The 19,124-nt window shown below is 46.6% G+C and overlaps 1 protein-coding gene across 2 annotated transcripts in view; it reads left to right on the top strand.

The window, feature by feature from the left end:
* Positions 1-19,124, top strand: part of DOCK11 (dedicator of cytokinesis 11) — a 77,950-nt gene that overhangs the window by 46,167 nt on the left and 12,659 nt on the right. Inside the window, exons 31-45 of one of the 2 annotated variants that reach the window (XM_053955497.1) lie at positions 1,043-1,221; positions 3,053-3,166; positions 3,666-3,741; positions 4,018-4,121; positions 6,009-6,120; positions 6,242-6,308; positions 6,792-6,839; positions 7,027-7,092; positions 7,325-7,458; positions 8,122-8,237; positions 10,033-10,170; positions 14,602-14,784; positions 15,424-15,537; positions 17,227-17,442; positions 17,534-17,591. In XM_053955497.1, the coding sequence (XP_053811472.1) occupies positions 1,043-1,221; positions 3,053-3,166; positions 3,666-3,741; positions 4,018-4,121; positions 6,009-6,120; positions 6,242-6,308; positions 6,792-6,839; positions 7,027-7,092; positions 7,325-7,458; positions 8,122-8,237; positions 10,033-10,170; positions 14,602-14,784; positions 15,424-15,537; positions 17,227-17,442; positions 17,534-17,591 (1,725 nt within the window). The remainder of the gene's footprint in view (positions 1-1,042; positions 1,222-3,052; positions 3,167-3,665; positions 3,742-4,017; positions 4,122-6,008; positions 6,121-6,241; positions 6,309-6,791; positions 6,840-7,026; positions 7,093-7,324; positions 7,459-8,121; positions 8,238-10,032; positions 10,171-14,601; positions 14,785-15,423; positions 15,538-17,226; positions 17,443-17,533; positions 17,592-19,124) is intronic. The other variant, XM_053955498.1, reaches the window with a different exon arrangement.

Here is a 19,124-nt window from a genome sequence, read left to right as displayed (position 1 = left end):
CACAGAGCTTTGGGGTTATCCCGTGGTGGTTCTAATTTGGTAAATGGCCTGGCAGAGATAATGGTGTCAGGACAAGGCTGTTCACAGCAGCTCCAGTGCACTGCACCCTGCCCCACAGTCAGTGTGTCTGTCACTTCCCTGCTGCTCTCTCCAGGCTCCTCAGCAGAAGTGATGCCTTATCCTGGTAGCAGCCTCTGCTTTGATCACAGAATCTGCCTGAATCTGTGTGAGGTGCAGGGTACAGGTTAAGTTAAGCAAGGGGATGAGGTGCTGAGCTGGCTTTCTCTTGGCAGTCAGTGCAGCTTCTGAGGAGCTGTGTTCAACATCTGCTTCTGGCCAGCAGCAGCCTGGAGCCCTAGCCTGGCTCCCTGGCCCACAGAGCTGCCCAGCTGTGCAGACTGGGATGCAGACTGGTCACTTGGCACCACGTCCTCATTTGCATCCCTCATTCCAGCAGCACTACATGCTTTTGCTCTGCTCTCTGACCTCGAGAGAAGGAGCACAGGTTGGTGGAGGGTGTGGAACGAGCTGCAGAGCAGCACTGCTAGGGCTGGGTGCCCAGGTAAACCCACCATTTCCACTGCCCATTCCACCCTCACAGCTGCCTGGTGGAGGTTGGTATCCCTGCTGCCTGGGGGGTTGGGGATTCACAGGACAAGCCCCAGTCAGGAGCAAAGCATCCCCAGGCAGTAAGTTGTGCTGTCTTTCCCCATTTCAGCCATCTCTGACTTACAAATTACTTTGTAATTTATAAGCTTTCCAGAGCATCACGTGGCAGAAATCCTTCCTTGAGGTGCTGCTGAAACAGTGAGGGCTGAAATTAATGAACAGGCTGAACTGGAAGACACCAAGTTCTTTGATATGAGTTAGGTCACTGATGGAGAACTCTGTATGGTCAGTGCAGCTTTATTCAAACATCAGTGCACTGCAGGAGGACAGTGAACACTGTTGGAGAGCTTTGTGGCTTACATGACTGTTATATCTAGCTCTGAACAGACTCCTGGAACATTTCCCTTAACCATTGCCTTGTTGTTTCTTTCAGATACAAATCTTGAGTACAGTTTAACTGATGAGTATTGCAGGCATCACTTCCTCGTGGGGATGCTTCTTAGAGAAGCCTCTGTTGCCTTGCAGGACAATTATGATATCAGATATACGGCCATCTCAGTCTTAAAAAATCTCCTGATCAAGCATGCCTTTGACAACAGATACCAGCACAAGGTCAGGCCTGTTTTGTTGGCTTTTTAACTTAATGTTGTTGGATTTTATGAAAAAAATCACATACTAGAGATTTAGATATTGCAGGGTGCACCAAAGGTACTCAAATTGCTTTTTAGGGAACTATTGTAAATAACTGACAGTTATGGAATAGCAGTAATAGCTCAGAAACCATCTAGGAAATAACTGCAGCCCTCTTGACCATGCTGAGTATTTAGGTAATTACCCCTAAACCATTAAGGAACTTGAGAGAGTCTTTAGCCAAGAGTTATTCAGCAAAATTAGGACATCAGTGATGTTCTGGTCTTGGGCCTAAATTCACGTGTATTAATATGCTTGAATCAGGAAACAGAACTGATCTCTGTTACGAGTCAGCTGCATGTTTTACTGATTAGTGACTCAGAGGAGAGGATCTCGATTCTCATGAGGTGCTGGATTTCCCCTGGGTGGATCTCAGTTTTCTTTGGTCAGTGATGATGCTGAAAGAGGCTGGAAATGGGTTTGTTTTATCTTGGTACTGCTCCCTGCTGACCCATATGCCCTCCAAAGTGCCCAACTATCTGTGCAGACACTGCCTGTCCTTGCTCTAGCCTGAAAACATCCCTCTCTTCAGAGTTTTGGTCCTCACATTGCTCCTAGTGTGCTGCATTCCTGAGTGTTATCCAGGAACATGGATGGCTGCCTGGCACGAAGGGTGGGAGAGTGCCCCAAATGTGCCAGGGGCTCTCATGGGCCCAGAGCCAGCTCCTCTTCCCTTCCTTCTCTGCCTGCTTGAAGGCCCAAGCTGGAGGTGGGCTTGCTTTTCTCTGCACTGGGCTAACTCAGGAGCTGTTTGCTCCCTCAGTGTGCAGAGCTCCCCTGACTCCTCAGAAACTCCCCCTCTCTTACTGCTGTCCCACAGGACATTGGGATATGTGTTGTGCTCAGGGCAGTGTGACCAGAAAACTGCCTGGAGCCAGGGCAGGACGCTCAGCTGGTGTCCAGAGACTCCAAAGCAAAAAAAAATCACACCATGGGACAGGCTGAGCATGTGCTGTCACACCCTTGCTCCAGCCAGGGAGACCCCAGCTCCATCAACAGCTGAGAGAAGGTTTTGTCAACCCATGAGGGTTTTCAAGATTTCTTTTATCTTTTGTCATACTGAAAAAAATTTACTTCTTTCTTATTTAAATGGTTCTACTCAATTTGCAAGCCTTAACTTTTTTTTAACCTTTCAGCCAGATCCAGAATAATATATGTTTAACAAAAAAGAATTGGATGTAAGAGTCCTCCATTTAGACAATGTCAACCGAATAATTTTTGATCTTTACCAGTTAATCAAAAATAATCTGTTCCTACCAACTGTTTTCATTAGAAGCATTTGCTATAGAGAATTTCTGACTGGAAGCAGTCACCAGCACCAGGCATGGAGCAAATGTTTCTGTTACATTACTCCTGGGTGTTGCACTTAAAAATCAAACTATGCAAGTCAAGTGCCAGTTAAAGAGTTAGGAAATCCAGGACTTAGTTTTTCACACATCCTGTGTGACTGGGAGTGTTATTTAGCCTCCAAAACCCCTGAGTGCCCCAAGCTTGTTGCTGGAAGGGTAATACCTCTCTGGCAGCTCTAGAAGTGGAGATGAGAAGCCAAACCAGCTTGCGTTCTTGAACACCATATAAGGTCTGTAAATACAGATATATATATATATATATATATATATATATATATATATATATATATATATATATATATGTGTGTGTGTGTGTGTATGTGTTTTGGCTCAAGAGTTCCCCTTTTTTCACTCCATTGGCAACCTGGGCTCTTACTGAGATTTTTCTCTGTGCCTGCTTTCAGAACCAGCAGGCAAAAATTGCCCAGCTGTACCTGCCGCTGTTTGGGGTGCTCCTGGAGAACCTGCAGCGCGTGGCCGGCCACGAGGCACTGACCTCCTGCCCTGCCTCCAGCCCTGTGAGTAAAGCTGGGATGCCTCCATGTCTGACATGTTTTTGGACAGGTTGTGCAGTGCTTGAGGGGAGTTGAGTCCCTCCAAGAGCAACGAGCTTGAGCAGGACTTGGCCTGGGACTCCAGCAGCTGTTCTTGGGAGTTGCCTGTCTTCCCAAGAGTTGTGTTTGTGGCTCTCAAGTGGCCTTAGCCTTGCAGGCTAGGCTTTCCTCCTTGCTGGAGCAAAAGAATAACAAATAGGACATCTGAGAAAATTCAAAATTTCAACTCAAATTATGAAAAACAAAATGGAAAACACACTACTGTGACTTATTTAATATGTTCTGCTATTCTTTGTAGTCCTCCCCAAGTCCTTTGTCTCCTTGTTATAGAAGTAAGGAAATTTTTGTTTTCATTTGTGTTGTTTTTAAAACCTGCTCTAATCTGCCATTTTGTATTGCATTGTTCCCTTCTGTAAGAGAATAGGTGTTATCTTTGGCCACAAAACCTTATATTGCTTTACAGGCATCCAGGGATGAATTCATATGCAGTTTTCCATCCCCCTCAAGCAGATCCAGCCTGATTGCAGACAAAGATCCAGGTAAATTAATTTTTCTAAAATCTAAATTTCCCATTTATTTTTAATATAGCTTTTACCAGCCTGAAGCACCCAAAACCCATTACCCAAAACCTGAAACAGTCATCTCCTAAAAGACCTCACAGACTCTGCATGGTTTTCCCCACATGTGGTGTCACCCTAACTGTCCTTTCCAGATTTTTCCTTCTCCAGCTTTTGACATGGGGCTTTGGCAAGCCCCATCTGTGCTGTGCTGGCAAGTGCAAAGGGCTTAATTGTGGGGTCTGGGTTTTTTTTCAGCCTGTGGAGCAGCCCTTCCAAATGGCCATACAATAAAGCGAGAGGACTCAAAAGGATCCCTGAACTCAGAGGGAGCAACCAGTTCCCCGGATCAGAGTGAAAATGTAATGTACCAGGGGTTGGGAAGAGCAGCACTCAGCCTGCAGGCTGTGTTAAATAAGGGGGAGGGAAAAGGAGTTCCCTGTGGTAACACTCTCCAAAAGCCAGCTTCTAGATATCTCTGGAAACAAGCAGATTGATGTTTAACAAAGGTCAGAGGCACAAGTCTGGTATGCTTCCCCTCTTCAAACATTGCTGAGCCAAAAATAGAATGGCTGACAAATTGCATGTGGAAGATGAAAGGCAAAATCTGTGTGGAAAATCTCTGCTCCTGTGGTGCATCTCTCCATACTCAGATGTGCTCCCTGTGTGTGGGTGGCTCTGAGCCTGGCTGGACCCCAGTGCCTGGTGCTGGGAATTGGTTTCCAAATGTCTGAGAAGCAAAGCACCGTGGTGTGAGATTGCCAGTGACCACTGACTTAAGATAAAGTGTTTGCAGGAAAACCAACCCAGGCGAGTAACCACAGGCCCAAACTTGCAGAAGGTGACTGTGGTCATGCCACAAAGACCTCTGACTCCACTATTTAGACTGAGGGAGTTCAGTACTCCTCTTCTTGGCAGATTGCACACAGGTATTTGTGCAAACCAACCCCTGGTTTTCCTCAAGGCACTTTACAGATATCTTGGTTGATGTGAGTCATTGATGCATCTTCAAAAATTTTGGCCCTTGTAACAAGCAAGGCAAAGATTATCTGGGCTCATGGCTGTGTGCTGACGTGCCTTGAAGAGGTGAGGCCTTGCAAGCTCTCCTCCATAAATCACAGAGCTCCAGCACCAAGTACAGCTGAGCACTTGACTGTCCAGCAAAGCCCTGAGCATGTGCTCCAGCACTGCTGATGGGGTTTGCAGGAGATGGTGTGGCTTCCCTCATGGCCAGACATCCTCCCCTTAAATGCACTTGAACATTATTTCAGAGTTGTTGAAAGTAATCTTTCTGTTAGGGAATGCAATATCCACAAAACCATGTAAAAGCAATGCCACACAGAGGAGCACAGCTTCAGCAGAGCTCTGCAGAGGCAGACTCTTTGCTCATTGCCCCGTTCCCCTGGAGTGAATTGTGTGCTGACTTGATAGTTTGGCATGGTCAATAGCAAATATCTAGCCATAGCACCATGTCTCCAATTCTAACATGATTGTTTATTTCTGTTTTATTATGACTCACATCCACAGCTTATCCTAGAATAAACAGCAGATTAGATCTGTGGATCCCTCTCCAAACATGTGAGGCAAAGCTTTAGGAGAAGCCTAGGGCTTCACTGTATCCATTTATCAAAGGATACAGCTCAGGCAAGCACAGAGAGTGGAAAATAAAATTGGTATAACTTTAGAAGTCATGCTTCCCCCCGCACAATGCTCAAGCCTTTCCCACATAAATTGACTCATCAGTGGGATTTCACATACTTTGCCTGAGTCACTAAGTAGGAGGAAAATTGAAACACTTCCAAAAATCAAAGGGAGGAGAAAGTTCTTAAGATGAAATGTCCTCCTTTTTAATAACTGACATTTTGTTTTGAAGTGTATGACTTTAACAGAAAGTCAGATTTTTGTGACAGGCAGTGAATTTTTTAGGAACTGGCTTTAAAAATGTCCAGGAGCTTAGCTGCTGCAGAGAGTAGGGGAAATGAAAGCAGGCTGCTGGATAACCTGTCATTCACTGCCCAGACATTTTTTCTCTGAGCAGAGAAGTGTTTGGATGTTTGGTGATGTGCCCAGGATTTCCAGGCTGCTCATCACTGGATGAGCCGTTTCCAAGGCGTGGTGCTGTGGGGTGCACATGCGGGGGGCAGGAGGGATGCCAGCACACCTGGTGTGTGCCAGGTTTGCTGTGCCCATGCTGCACAGCCTCTGTGCACAGCCCAGGAGCCCCCTGTGTCACAGCTGTGTCCCCACAGATCCGCAGGAGCTCCATGAGGAGCAGCGTGTCCCACTGCAGCCGGCTGGACCAGTTCGAGATCCGGACACTTCTGATGTGCTACCTGTACATTGTGAAGATGATCTCTGAAGGTTGGTGCCTCCTGCTCACTGAGAGCAGCCAGAAAAATAAGAGACCATCAGTTTCGGTCTCTTGAGATCCCCCCACTGAGTTTTTTAAAATCTCAGTGCACTGTTCTTCATTTTCTTTCAGATACTCTTTTAGCTTACTGGAACAAATTCTCCCCCCAGGAGCTGATCAATGTCCTCGTGCTTCTGGAGTGAGTATCATGAGGCTGCTAGTCAAGCACTGCACCTTTGTGTGATCAGAATGGCTAAGGAGGAGACCACAGTGCACACACACACTGTCCTGTGCAGCACTAGGGGTGTCTGGCCAGGTTGGAATGACATGCTCTTCCTCCCTCTGAGGAGAAGCAAGCGTGTATTGAGGAAGCATGGTTTAGTGGCAGTGCCCAGTGCTCTGTCTGGGGTGTGTCCCACCCACCTGTGGGCTCAGCTTCCCCTGTCACTGTCACAGCCTCCACTTTGCAGCAAATTTGGGGGAACAGGTGGGTGAGAAGACAGGGATGTGCCATAGAATTTTGAAACCAAGAGTGTGAGGTCAAGTGACTTGTAAATACAGACCCAAATCCTTGTGCACAGAGAAGTGTGGCTGCAGGCAAGAACAGGGTAGGTTTTAAATGCTCTGGGTCGTTCCTGATCTGCAGGATCTGTAACACATACATATTTCATTTTCTTCCTAGGGTGTGTTTATTTCACTTCAGATACGTGGGGAAGAGAAATATTGCCAGGTACTGCATCCTTCCATCTGGTGCTGGGGTGTGGGGATCATGCCCGTGCTCCCTGCCCCAGCGGAGGTGGGAAGGGCTGGTGCCCACCCACGCTGGGCAAACCCCAGCGGCTCCGGGGCTCTGCTCAGCGCCGTGCCCTGAGCAGGGGCCCCCCATCTCAGCACCCTGCCCCTTCCCTCCCCTCCAGCTCCTGCATGAGACCCCCAGGCTCAGGCGAGCGCAGGTTGGCAGTGTCCCCCCCAGCCAGCTGCAGGTGAGACAAGAGCCCCGGCTGCATCCCTGCTTCCTGAGCAGCATCCCTGCTCTCGCACTAGCCCTAGGGCCCTCTGGAGCAGCAGGATCGTCGCGGCGTGGTCAGTCCCACTGGGACTGTCCCACATTAAAGTGTTAGAGAAGGAGGGCTCCATCCTGGTGCCTTGTGTAATCCTGTAGTGGTGTGGCTTCTGCTGCTGCTGCCCAAGCCCTGTCTTTGCTCCCCCTTGCAGGGTGCAGGATGCCTGGCTATCCAAGCACACGGCAGCCGAGAGGAAATCCCAGACCATGCCGGCGCTCCGCAGCAGAGCCGGGGCGCGGCTCCAGCACCTGGGCAGCTTGGAGAGCTCCTTCACCCTCAACCACAGTACGTGGGGCAGCAGAGCCAGCAGGGCCCAGGGCACGTGCCAGCCTGAGGAAAACTGCATGTAGCCATTTTCCACTTGCTGCTGGTTGCTTCGGGTTACTCAAATTCTACAGAATTGCGGTGGTCACCAGGCCTCCCTGCAACATTCCTAGATGGGTGAAGGTGGCATTCAAGCCAACCCATTAAAAATCACCCCTGGGACTTGTGTGGCTTTCTGATCTTGCCTGCCTCAGCTCAGCTCCTTGGCTGAGTGTGTGGGCAGGTGATGCCTTGGTTTGGGTAGAGAACAGGGCAAGCAGGAGAGCTGCACTGCACAGAGACCTGTGCTGGGATCTGCTCTAAGCCTCTCCATGTGGGTGCATTTTGTCCCATTGAAGCACTTTGCCATCTTCCCTCTCTGGAGACAACTTGGACACCTCATGCTCTGTCTGGCTTTAAAGACAGTGGTATTAAGGGGCAATACAGGTGCTGTTTTTCTGGTGTGGCATCAGGCTGAGGCAGCTTCTCTGAATGGAGTTGGCAAATTCAGCATCTTGCTATTCTTGCATCATCTCCCAAACGCAGTGAAAGTGCAAGGGGAAACCTTATCTATATCATCACTTGGGTTTTTTGGGAGCTGGAGTGTTGAACACTGCTTCCTCCAAATTTTCTCTCTGTCCACAGATGCAGGCACCTCAGAAGCAGATATTGTGCACCAGGCATTACTGGAGGGCAATATTGCCACAGAAGTGTGCCTGACAGTCCTGGACACCATCTCTTTTTTCACTCAGAGTTTCAAGGTCAGCACTAAAATGAAAAATGTTGTACAAAAGTGTGCTCTGTTTTTATATGTGTGTGGATTTTGGTGATCTGTTCTCCTACAGTGGAAGAATATGAAAAGCTTTACAAAAGCAAATCATTTGCAGCTTGTTTATTTTCCAAAACACTGAGTGCTTCAGAATAATTATACCCATACACAATCTTGCCATTTCTTCAAAACTGCAAGGCCAGAGAAAATCCCATAGATGTTATGCCTTGACTGTAGATGCTACAAAAATAGAGTAAGAGGAAATGTATATCGTGTAGAAAAGAGGGACTAGAGAAAAGGGAAATGAATGTCCAACATTTTTGGAACAGTCTCTCTTTTGTACCCTAAATTACCTAGAAGCAAGGCCCAGATTTCTTTGAATCACTGTACATGAATATCTCTGGGGCTGAGCCACTCCAGCTGTGGTTACCAGTGCAGATAGGACTAGAGCCATGGGTAGAAGTCTTCTCTTCCATACTGGGATTTGTGCTTTTGGCAGCCATTGCCATCTACAAAAACCAAGACCTCTGTGGTGAAGAGAGCCCTAGGATGGCAGCAAAATACTGCTCCAGAAATGCTCCTCCTGAAGTGTAGTCAGAGGAATCCTGCATGTAGCAGCGTGTCTTGTGTAGTGTCACAAGAACAGCTCTGGATTTCAGAGCAAGCACGATGAAGATTTCCCTTTTAGATGGAGATGAGGAGAAAGGTATTCATAGCTTCGTTTCCACTGCAGAGCAAAAAAGCCATCCTGGGGCAGATGTTAAATCACTCCTTAGAAGTTTGGTAACAGCAAAAGGATTTCAATGCAACACTTAAAACCTGCTTGACTTTCTCAGCTGCCTCTTTTGGAATATTGCTGAACCACAAAACAGTGTGATTTTCAAACCACGGGATAGACTGGATTCCCTTCCCCTTTAGTGGGCTTTGGCTTCTCTTTTATGGCCATGCCAGACACGAGTGGGTTCTGTGCTGCAGCAACTGGGCTGGTGCTGTTCCACTGCCACAGGAAATGAGCTCAGCGTAAAACTCTGGATCTTGAACTTACCACAAGGTTTGTGCAAGGTGTCGAAATCTGAGCCAGCCCAAGGACTGTGAGGACTGGCAGTGGGATGGGGGCTGTTGATTTCCTGTCAGTGCAGGATATCCACATCCTTGTGTCATGCCCAGACTTCCTGCACAGCCCTGTGGGGATGACAGCGGGCACAGCCCACCTGGTCTGACACCAAACTGTATCAATAATTCCATGTTAATTCCAGGTAATTCCATGTTACCATATCTCCACAAGGTGCAAACTGGCAAAACTCTGCAGGAAAAAAGAGAAGTGAAATTACTAACTACAGCTACTAATCTGTCCAGTGAGAAAATGGGTCTTTTTTTTTTTTTTTTCTTCCCCCCTCTCTCTTTTGGGCTGCAAACAAAACAATTTTCAAGAAAAATAAAAAGAAATGGAAAAAAACCCCAGTGTGATAGCTACATTTGTTATAGCATGTTTTATTTAAAATAACTAGGCAACCAGTGACAGTTGTACAGAATATTGACTTAGGTTTTGGAATTATTGATTCAAAAATGATAAAATATTTTAGGTTTTTTCTCTGCTACAAGAATAGCCTCCGCTAACTACTGTATGTTTTTAGTGATTGTCACATTTTATTGATGATATTTTTACTGAAGGCCCTGTTGCTTACCTGGCTTAAGAATTAATGTGATTAATTATGTAAAATTATCTCTGTCATTTCCAGCTTCAGGCACAACATTTCTGCTAAGTAAATTCTCCTGTTGCTTTTCAGACCCAGCTTTTAAGCAACGATGGCCACAATCCACTTATGAAGAAGGTGTTTGATATTCATCTGGCTTTTCTCAAAAATGGGCAGTCAGAAGCAGCCCTTAAGCATGTGTTTGCCTCTCTGAGAGCTTTCATTAGCAAGGTAGGTAATACATGACAAGGGTGTGGGAGAACTTACAAGTATGGCAGAGAGGCCAGCATGGTTAAACTCCTGTTAAACTGATATTTTGGAGATGTGTTTTAGAAAACAGCTTCACTTATTTAAAAACACACTTCTCTAGTTATTTATTATTTGTTGGCTATCAGGAAGCAAAAGGAGAAATCATGATGAATTCCCACACGTGCCTTGGTCACAAGGATCAGTGGCTGTTCCAACCAACAGCTGGTGCTTGAACCTTTGCCCCAAACTGCCAGTGCTGCTGCCAGTGCTATTGCTTGAGTAATGCATGCACTGACAGGCAGCTCCTCACCCACTGCTGGGAGAGATGATAGCTCTTGCTGAACCTTGTTCTGTGCTCTCTGAGCCCTGACAGGTAGTGAGGCTGTTCAGTGCTCCGAGCTCAAGCAGTGACAAAGCCACAGCTGACCACAAAAGAGCAGTGACTGATGCTGACATTGCCCTTTGTGCTTATCAAAACCTGCCACTGCTCAAAAGGACATTTTTCCAGACCTGATGTACGTGAGAACACCATTCCTCCCAAGCTGTGCAGTTGTCATAAATACAAAATTAATTAAAACACCCCAAATCCCTTGAGCACATCACTTCATTAACGAGGAAAATCCGTGTGGCAGATTGCAGCCAGGCAGGGCACAGGGTCTGAATGGTAAGCAGCAGAGAGTAACTTCCAAAGGAGCTTTTGCACTAGCTGCTGAGCAAAGTCTGATTAAAAGAAGAGATTGCTAAACTGCTTTTCAAAGGTGGAAAAAGTCTTTGTTTTGTACATTTTGCTGTACCCCATAGCCAAGCTAAGAGTTAAGTCTAAGTCTAGGGCTGGATTTTGGCTTGTGCTAAGCAAACACATGAGAAGCAGAAATGCAGAGGTCTTGCTGGCTCCCTGTCTGCTCCAGTCAGCGTGGTCTCCTACAAGGTGTTTTTCCACAGGGCTTCTTAAAGCCTGCTGGATTGGCAAGTGGCAGGGCAGGAATCACTCAGGTTTTCTGCAGGGTTCAGTGCATGTTTATTGCTCTGCCTTTCTTTTGGCTTTTCTGCTTGCCTGTGATCTGCCTAGCCTTGAGATACATCCTGCTGCAGATCTGCACACACCCTGCTCTCCCCCTTGCTAGCCAAAAGTTTGCTTAGCCAGAAATATTTGTTTTGTGCCTATAGCAAATAATAGACATTCCTTGCCTTCCTGGCATATTTTCTGTGGGTTTTTTTAAATGTGAAGCCAAATATGCACACCTGCTCAATTTGATCTCACTGTCAGCCTTCAAAGCCTGGAGCCCTTCAGGGGTTCCACACTTGCTTTCCAGAACATCAGTGGCAGCAAGGAGGCTGCATGCTTGGCTGCTGCAAGGATGGGGCAGTGGGATTGTTTTCTTGGATTTATGCCGGTCTAAATCCATGCTGAATTTCACATCATGGGTCTTTAAAGATACAAATTATTGATTTCAGCTTTCTCACATTTCCCCTATGACGGGACATATATGGCTTCTGTAAAAGCAAGATATGAACCCAGCAGATGGTATCTAGAAGGAGGAAGTGTTTTCTTTGCCAACTCCATAACCACACGAGTCCCAAACTTCCTTTTAAGTCCTCTCAAAGGTTCTTCTGAGGCCTGAAGTGGCTATGGTGGCCAAGGCAGGTGGTCACTGCATTGCATGACGAGTCAAGGATGAAATGTTTTCCTGCAAGTTTGTTTTCAAATACCAGCTCTGCTCTACTTTGTAACTTCAAGAAAAGCAAAAGGGAGTTACACCTTTGTCACTGCTAGAATGGAAAATTTCTCATTTCTATGGCCTTCTGTAGCTATAATTACAATGAAAAGAATCCCCCTCTTATTTGTGGTCACAGCAAATGGTTGCTGGAGGGAAAAAACTCCTGAGATGTATTCTGCATCCCAAAATTTGTCTTCTGCATTAAATCCAGTTATTTGATAGGCAAAAGACTTTAAAAAACGTTGCATGAGAGCAAAGAACAAAAATCTTCTGTAATTGGTTGCATCTTTGATTTTGGTTGCATGCATGTGTTCTGGGAATTTGGCAAGAAAGCTTCCTCTGTTTTACTGGCTGGTAAGAAGCAACAAAAGCTAGATTGTTCTTGTTTCACACCCTAGGTTTTCTTAAGAACTGAATCTGTCTTTTCAGGGCAATAACAGATAAATACATATATAAATACCTAGATGCATGCTTAGGAATGGTCTTTAAATTAAAGGTTATAAAGGAAAACATGCATAGAGGAGGGGTGTGCATGAAAAACTAGCTCAGACATATCTTCTGCCTGTCCCCATGGCTGTCCTGCCCTCATGTCCCTTTGAGGCCTCTCTGGGAGCTGGCTGCTGGGTTGAGCCCTGCTCTGGTCCATTGGGGCTGGATCAGAAATGGGCTCCTGCAGTGTGCACAGTCACCACCACAGGGGCTGTTTCGTGCTCTCCCCAATGTTCTGGGCCAGCTGGGGAGCCACAGGCAGTGCCTGGCTGGACCTCCAGCAGCCATTCACCCCTGGATCTGCTTCCCTGAACCTGGCACCTGGAGCCCTTGCATCTGCCTGGGCTTGGTCTCCAGAAAGGGACATGGGTTCCTGTGAAAAGGGCACAGGTTTTCCTCCAGAGCTGGTGGGTGTGGAGGGGAGTGCACAGAGCTCCTCCTGCAGCAGATCCCCAGGCAAGGGCTTTGTCCCTGTCAGTGTCTGGAAAGCCTCTGCTGGCAGGCAGTGTCCCTGCTGAGGGAGGTGCCAGCCATCACTGTGCTGTCTGTGTCACACAGCTGGGCCAGCTCTGGGCCAAGGCCAGTGCTGACCATGATCCTGTCTGGCTCTGGGGGAAGGACAGCACTGCAGTGGGCAGCAGTTCCTTGGAGCTCCTTTCCCAGGTGCACACACACGAGCTGTGTGGCCCTGTGTTATTATGATGTTTGTTTGTCTCTTTCCTTCTTTCTCCCATTTTTGTTTTTTGAAGATAATTTTTGGCCAGAGGCAGTGAACAAAAAGTGTTTTGTGTCCTAATTCTGGTTTCTTGGTGCAATCCCAGCATGTTGCTAGCCACAGGTCCTAGATCCCTGTTTTAAGACCCTGTCACCAGCATGCCATGGTGGTAGCCATGGCAGTACCTGCAAGTTTTCCTGGAACATACATACTTAATGCAAGGAGTAGAGAGCCACAGTAACAGCTTCAGCCTCTGATTCTGTTTACTGTCATCTCCCATGGGCAGAAGGCAGTGGGGCAGATAAAAGTGGCTAATGGACCATGCCCCATGAGGACCACGGGGTCTCGAACAAACTGAACACATCTTTCCTCTGAATAGGTAAAACCCTGGTTGCCTGTGTTGCCTCTTTTTGCAGGAAATTCTTTGGGTCTGGTTGCCAGCTGCAGCAGAAGGAGCAGAGTGCTGCTGTGCAATGTCCCAAAAGCCTCCACCCCCTCGGGAGGTGTTGGCATCTCCCCTCCCCAGCAGGTCCCTGCGTGCCAGCACAAAGCCCTTCCTTGTTCTGCTTCCCTGTGCTCAGCCTGCTGTGGCCGAGGTGGAAGGAAGCCAAGTGTGGGTGTCCCCTCCCTGCCAGCCACCTCTTGTGACCACAGCCAGAGGGACACACCCTGGCATCCCCAGGAGGCTGCTGCCCACTGGGACAGGGCTCTGCTGCAGGTGTCCCTTTCCAGGCAGGGCTGAGCTTGGCCTGACAGCTGTGCTCAAGGGTTTGGTGAGGGGACAGACAGGCCACCAGGGTGCTGGTGTTCCTCTTCTCCCCGCTGCAGGTCCCTGAGCCCCGCTGTGACTGAGGGAGCTTGCACTGTGGCTTGGCTTGGTCCTGCTGCTCCCTGGGTGGCCCTGGCTGGGGAGGCAGGGCAGGTCACTGAATTTTAGGCTCTGAGGGACAAGCCAGTTCCTTGTTTGCATTCCTGAGGGCATGCAGGCATGATTTTAGATGTTTTTGGAGGATCATATAGAAGTAGATGTGTGAGCATTGCAGGTCACATTTCACAGTGAGGTTGGATTCCTGGTTGGGCTCAGATGGATTTTCTTATGTTCCAGATAGCACCTTGTGGTGGGAATGTCTGTGGGACCTTTCCTCTCTGCCCCATTGCTTATGATTATGGCTTTTGTAAAAATGTAATTCTGTCAGTCCAATTTGGTGAGAATTTGCCAATAAACCCAGATGTTGTCAGGGAAAGAGTTAGCTGGACATAAGCAATCACATCCCCAGAAGCATGACAGCAAAGTTCACATTGCTTTAGGAAATGTGGTTAAAAGTAGGCCCCAAATTCATTCCCACAAATGCTTTCAGGCTCAGAATTCTGGCAGAAGTTTTGCTGAGGCTGTCCAGGCTGGAGCTTAGTTTGGTGCCCTGTCCCCCTGCCCATCTGAACCCTGTGCCATTTAGTGGTGTATTTTCTAATATTTGCATGTCTCTCGTGAAGTTTCCCTCAGCATTTTTCAAAGGAAGGGTGAACATGTGTGCTGCCCTCTGCTATGAGATCCTGAAGTGTTGCACTTCCAAGGTGTCCTCTACAAGGAACGAAGCCTCTGCTCTTCTGTACCTCCTGATGAGAAATAATTTTGAGTTCACCAAAAGGAGAACGTTTCTGAGGACGCATCTTCAGGTCAGTGGCTGGAGAAAAGCTAGAGACAGGACACCTCAGATTTCATGAACAGTTACAGCAATAGAGCTCTGTGACCTCATACCTGCAGAGGATCCTGCCATTGCCATATGGACAAAAATCCTCCTGCTTTCCAGGCTTTGCCTAATTCCTGCTTCCAGTGACTGGTCCAGGCACCTTTAGGTGAAATAATTGCCATCAAGTACTCCAAGCTGTTGAGTTTTAGTGTATCAGACACCAGACACATCTCTGTGCTAGAGGCTGGCTGGGATGGGGTGGAAAGGACAGCTGCCCTTGAGGCAGGAGAAGGGATTTCCTAGGAGCTGCTTTTTTGGCATTGGTAGTTTTTGAAGTAAATGTAGATACCTAGGGGGTCAGATGAATACCCTCTGGGTTGTAAAGAATCACAGAAGAAGCTAGCTAATGTCCAAATGGGGATTCATATTTTAATAACTGCAAAGCAGTTTGGTCCTCTGGGGAGTGTCTGTCCTGGGGAGATGTGAGAGCTGAGCCACAACACCAGCCACTGCTTACATGGTGGAAAAGATGTGATGCTTTCCTGTGAGCATTTTATTAACTATGACCTTAATAAAACCCTTTTATTAGGGCTTGTTTAAATAAAGCCTCTACCTTGTCCCACAGATAATAATTGCAGTGAGCCAGTTAATTGCAGATGTGGCCCTCAGTGGTGGGACCAGATTTCAGGACTCCTTGCTCATCATTAACAACTTTGCAAACAGCGACAGGCCTATGAAGGTGAGTTGGAGATGTCACATCCCATCATGTGCTATCAGCCATTGATGCGAGCCTGGGAACAGACTCCAGGAAACTCTTTTAAAGGGTTGGGCTAATGACTGGAACTGTGATTTATAGGCTTGTAGTAGGCTGCATTTGCTCAGTAAACAAGTGTCGTGCCAGCTGCAATAGGACCAGCTGCTCAGGCAGGTCGTGCTCCAAATGTGAGGCCTCACACCAAGGGGAGGGAGCCCAGCAGCTCAGGTTGTGCTTTGCCATGTTCTTCTTGCAAGATTGTCCAAAGAGTTTTCCAGGAACACCCAGCTTTGAGAGAAATGACAAGGGAGGGTCTGGTATTTCTGTTGCCTGAAGGTAATAATCAGCAGGATTTGGTTTTATTCAACTGAGTGTTAGTAATGTTAAGAAACAGCTCTTATGTGGAGATTAATGGTTGTATTTCTTTGGAAAATAATTGCCTATCTTTGTGCTAGAATTAGTGGTTTGTACCCAATCCATTGAGCAATTGCAACATGCTCCATTTCACACAGAGTAGCTGCCAAGGCAGGAGAGGGGAAATGGGAAGTGTTTTTACAGTTCCACAGTTATCCTATGGCCTAAAGGCTTAATGAGAACTTCCATGGGTGTTTAATTGTGATCTAACAAATTTATAGGTTAGGGTTAGGTTATACCTGGCAAAAACCTCAGTTCTTTAATGCACTCACATATTGGTAAGGGTTTTACTGAGCCATAAATTACTTGTAATTTGCATCATGAGATGATTGTTATATTGAGTTTTTGTGTTTGTGTAAGTGCAAGAGTACAAGAGACATTTCAACACACTGGAGAGAATGCCATGCACAGCCACAGCAGCAGCTGGGGAACAGGAATCTGAGGAGAGGGAGCATAAACCAGGCTCATCATGGAGGGGAGAGAGCTGAGGGGGAACCTACCTGCTTCTTTCCACAGCAGGCAGTTTATAGAGACATAGTGAGACTCTTTTCAGAGGTGTGGAGTGCAGGACAAGAGGCAGTGTATGCAAGTTGCAGCAAGGGCAATTCCAGTTTTGCTTAAGACAAAATTATTTCCCAAGAGCACTGTGCAGCCCTGGGGCAGGGCCTAGAAAGGAGGTGGATTTTCTATTTTAGGAGATTATAAAACTTGGCTGGACAAGCCTTGGTCCAACTCAACGTTGGCCTAGTTCTGAGCAGGGGATCAGATCAGAGCACATGCTTCTCTACTACATTCCTGTGGTGGGAAGCTCTACAAATGCCTTCATTGCTTTGGGAATTGAAGAGAGACCACATCAGAGCCTAACAAGCCAGATGTTGAATGACATGAAAAAATACTGGAACCATGGTTTGTGGTTTCATCCAGAGATATTTGCATGCATGGAGCTCTTCTGTGTTGCTCTCACAGCAGCTCCTCAGGATGCCAAAGTGGCAGCCTCACTGTAGCACAGGAACAGTCAGCCTGGCATCCTGGGCACGACCTGGAGAGATTGGCCCTGTGCATGTCATGACTGAAATGCCTCTGAATGCAGCTGAAACACTGTACACTGTGTGGGTGTGAGTTCAGTAAGGAAGAGTTAATTAGCCTTACCTACTGTGTTCTCAGTGTTTTCAGATACGTGAAGTGTTGGCTGAAAGGGTCATTCCTTGGCAAAGCCTGTGTTTTCTGTGTTAGCTTCTAATTCAATTTGTTTTGTGTCAGGCGACAGCTTTTCCTTCCGAAGTCAAAGATTTGACAAAGAGAATCCGCACAGTGCTCATGGCTACTGCTCAAATGAAAGAACATGAGAAGGACCCAGAAATGTTGGTTGATCTCCAGTACAGCTTGGCCAAGTCTTACGCAAGTACCCCCGAGCTCCGGAAGACGTGGCTGGACAGCATGGCCAAGATACACGTGAAGAACGGAGACTTCTCAGAGGTAATTCGTGCAACTGAAAGCACAAATTGATGGTGCACATCAGGACAGGTTTACAGGTGACATTTTGATAATTTCCCTTTGTGCTTTGCAGGCAGCCATGTGTTATGTTCACGTAGCAGCCCTCGTTGCAGAGTTCCTGCACAGGAAGAGTAAGTGTCTGCTGTTCGGGAGACACGAGAAAGGTGATGGTGGGGTTTGGGGGTGTCAGAGTCTAAGGCTCTCTTAATTCGGTAAATAGTTATTTTATAAACAAGCTAAAAAGGAAAAAAAAAATTATTGCAGTGTATAAAGCTAGAAGATGATGAGTAGTTTTTAAGAAATGAATGTTGTTCATACCTGTTTACTTAGACAGCTGTGCTAGCATGGTGCTGAGTGAAATAAGAACCAACATATTATGTATTGGTTTAAATGTTCACTTGTATTTTACATTAGGAAATGTGCTCACTGGGGAAGGCCATGTTAAAAACCAACTCAATATGATAATCAGAATTATTACTGTAGGCAGTACAGAAAACTGTAGAATAAAGCAGTCAAAATTCAGTCAAGAAATGAGACTGTAGCCTAAGCATACACATATGTAGAGAACAGTCAGAAAAAAAGGAGAGTTTGTGGCTTAGTGCAAAACAGGAAGGAAGGACAGAGCTGTGTGTTCTCAAGTTACACCACGTTGAAGGTTTTCTTTTAAATACCTGCTCCACAGTTAATATATTGACCCCATTTCTCATTTCCATGTAAGGGAGTAATTGCTGAAGTGGACCCTTAACATTTCAGAAAGTTAAGGCTGCATGAAAGCTGATTACATACATTGCCTTGGCTGGAAAGTTCTTCAGTGCCCTGCTCTGGGGACTTGGAGTTGCTCCAAATTCTGTACTTTGTCTTGGCAAAGTGGGAAAAATCAGGACTTGTTCTTGTGATATATATGCACATTTCACATGGCTGCAGAGAGGGGGGTATTGAAAGTTCACAATGTTTTATTTGTACACAAAGGCTGCTTACCACAAGTAGTAGTAAAGGAGAACTCCTAAAAGGGAAGAGGAACAAGTGCAAAGGAATATTAAATGAAGTTTGAACACTGAGTTATTTCTGTCACTGGCACTCTTTGCATATACAGAGGCTGGAATGATTCAGTAAAGGCTGAACTACCCAAAGTTTTGGGATACCTAACTGTGCTTCCTTGCTAGGAGTGTACAGTTCTGTGTGCTTACCACCCAGCTCTCCAGCAACAGCTGGATAGGGATAGAGTTACTTTTCTTCCTTGGTAGCTGGTGCTCTGTTTTGGATTCAGTGTGAGAGTAATGTTGACAAGACGTGGCTGCTATGGTTGTTTCTCAGTAGCACTTACTCTAAGCCAAGGACTTCTTCAGTGTCTCATGCTCTGCCAGTGAGGAGCTGCACAAAAACCTGGGAAGGAGAATAGCTGGGGCAGCTGACCTGACTGGCCAAAGGGATATTTCAGAATGTCATGCTCAATGTATTAGCTGGGGGATTTACCTGGAAAAAGGGCCAGTCTGGGAATGGTTTTGGCATTGGTCAGTAGGTGATGAGCAACTGTGTTGTGCATCACTTGATTTTCTTGAGGTTTATATCTCTCTCTCTGTTATTATTACCTTAATTTACTTTGTTTCAATTATTAAATTCTTATCTCAGCCCATGGGTTTTACTTCTTTTCCCTGATTTTCCTC

This window comes from Vidua chalybeata, chromosome 14 (genome assembly GCF_026979565.1).
Source record: "Vidua chalybeata isolate OUT-0048 chromosome 14, bVidCha1 merged haplotype, whole genome shotgun sequence".
NCBI lineage: Eukaryota > Metazoa > Chordata > Aves > Passeriformes > Viduidae > Vidua > Vidua chalybeata.
Note: the sequence above shows the minus strand (reverse complement) of the source record. Positions and strands in the feature narration are given on the sequence as shown.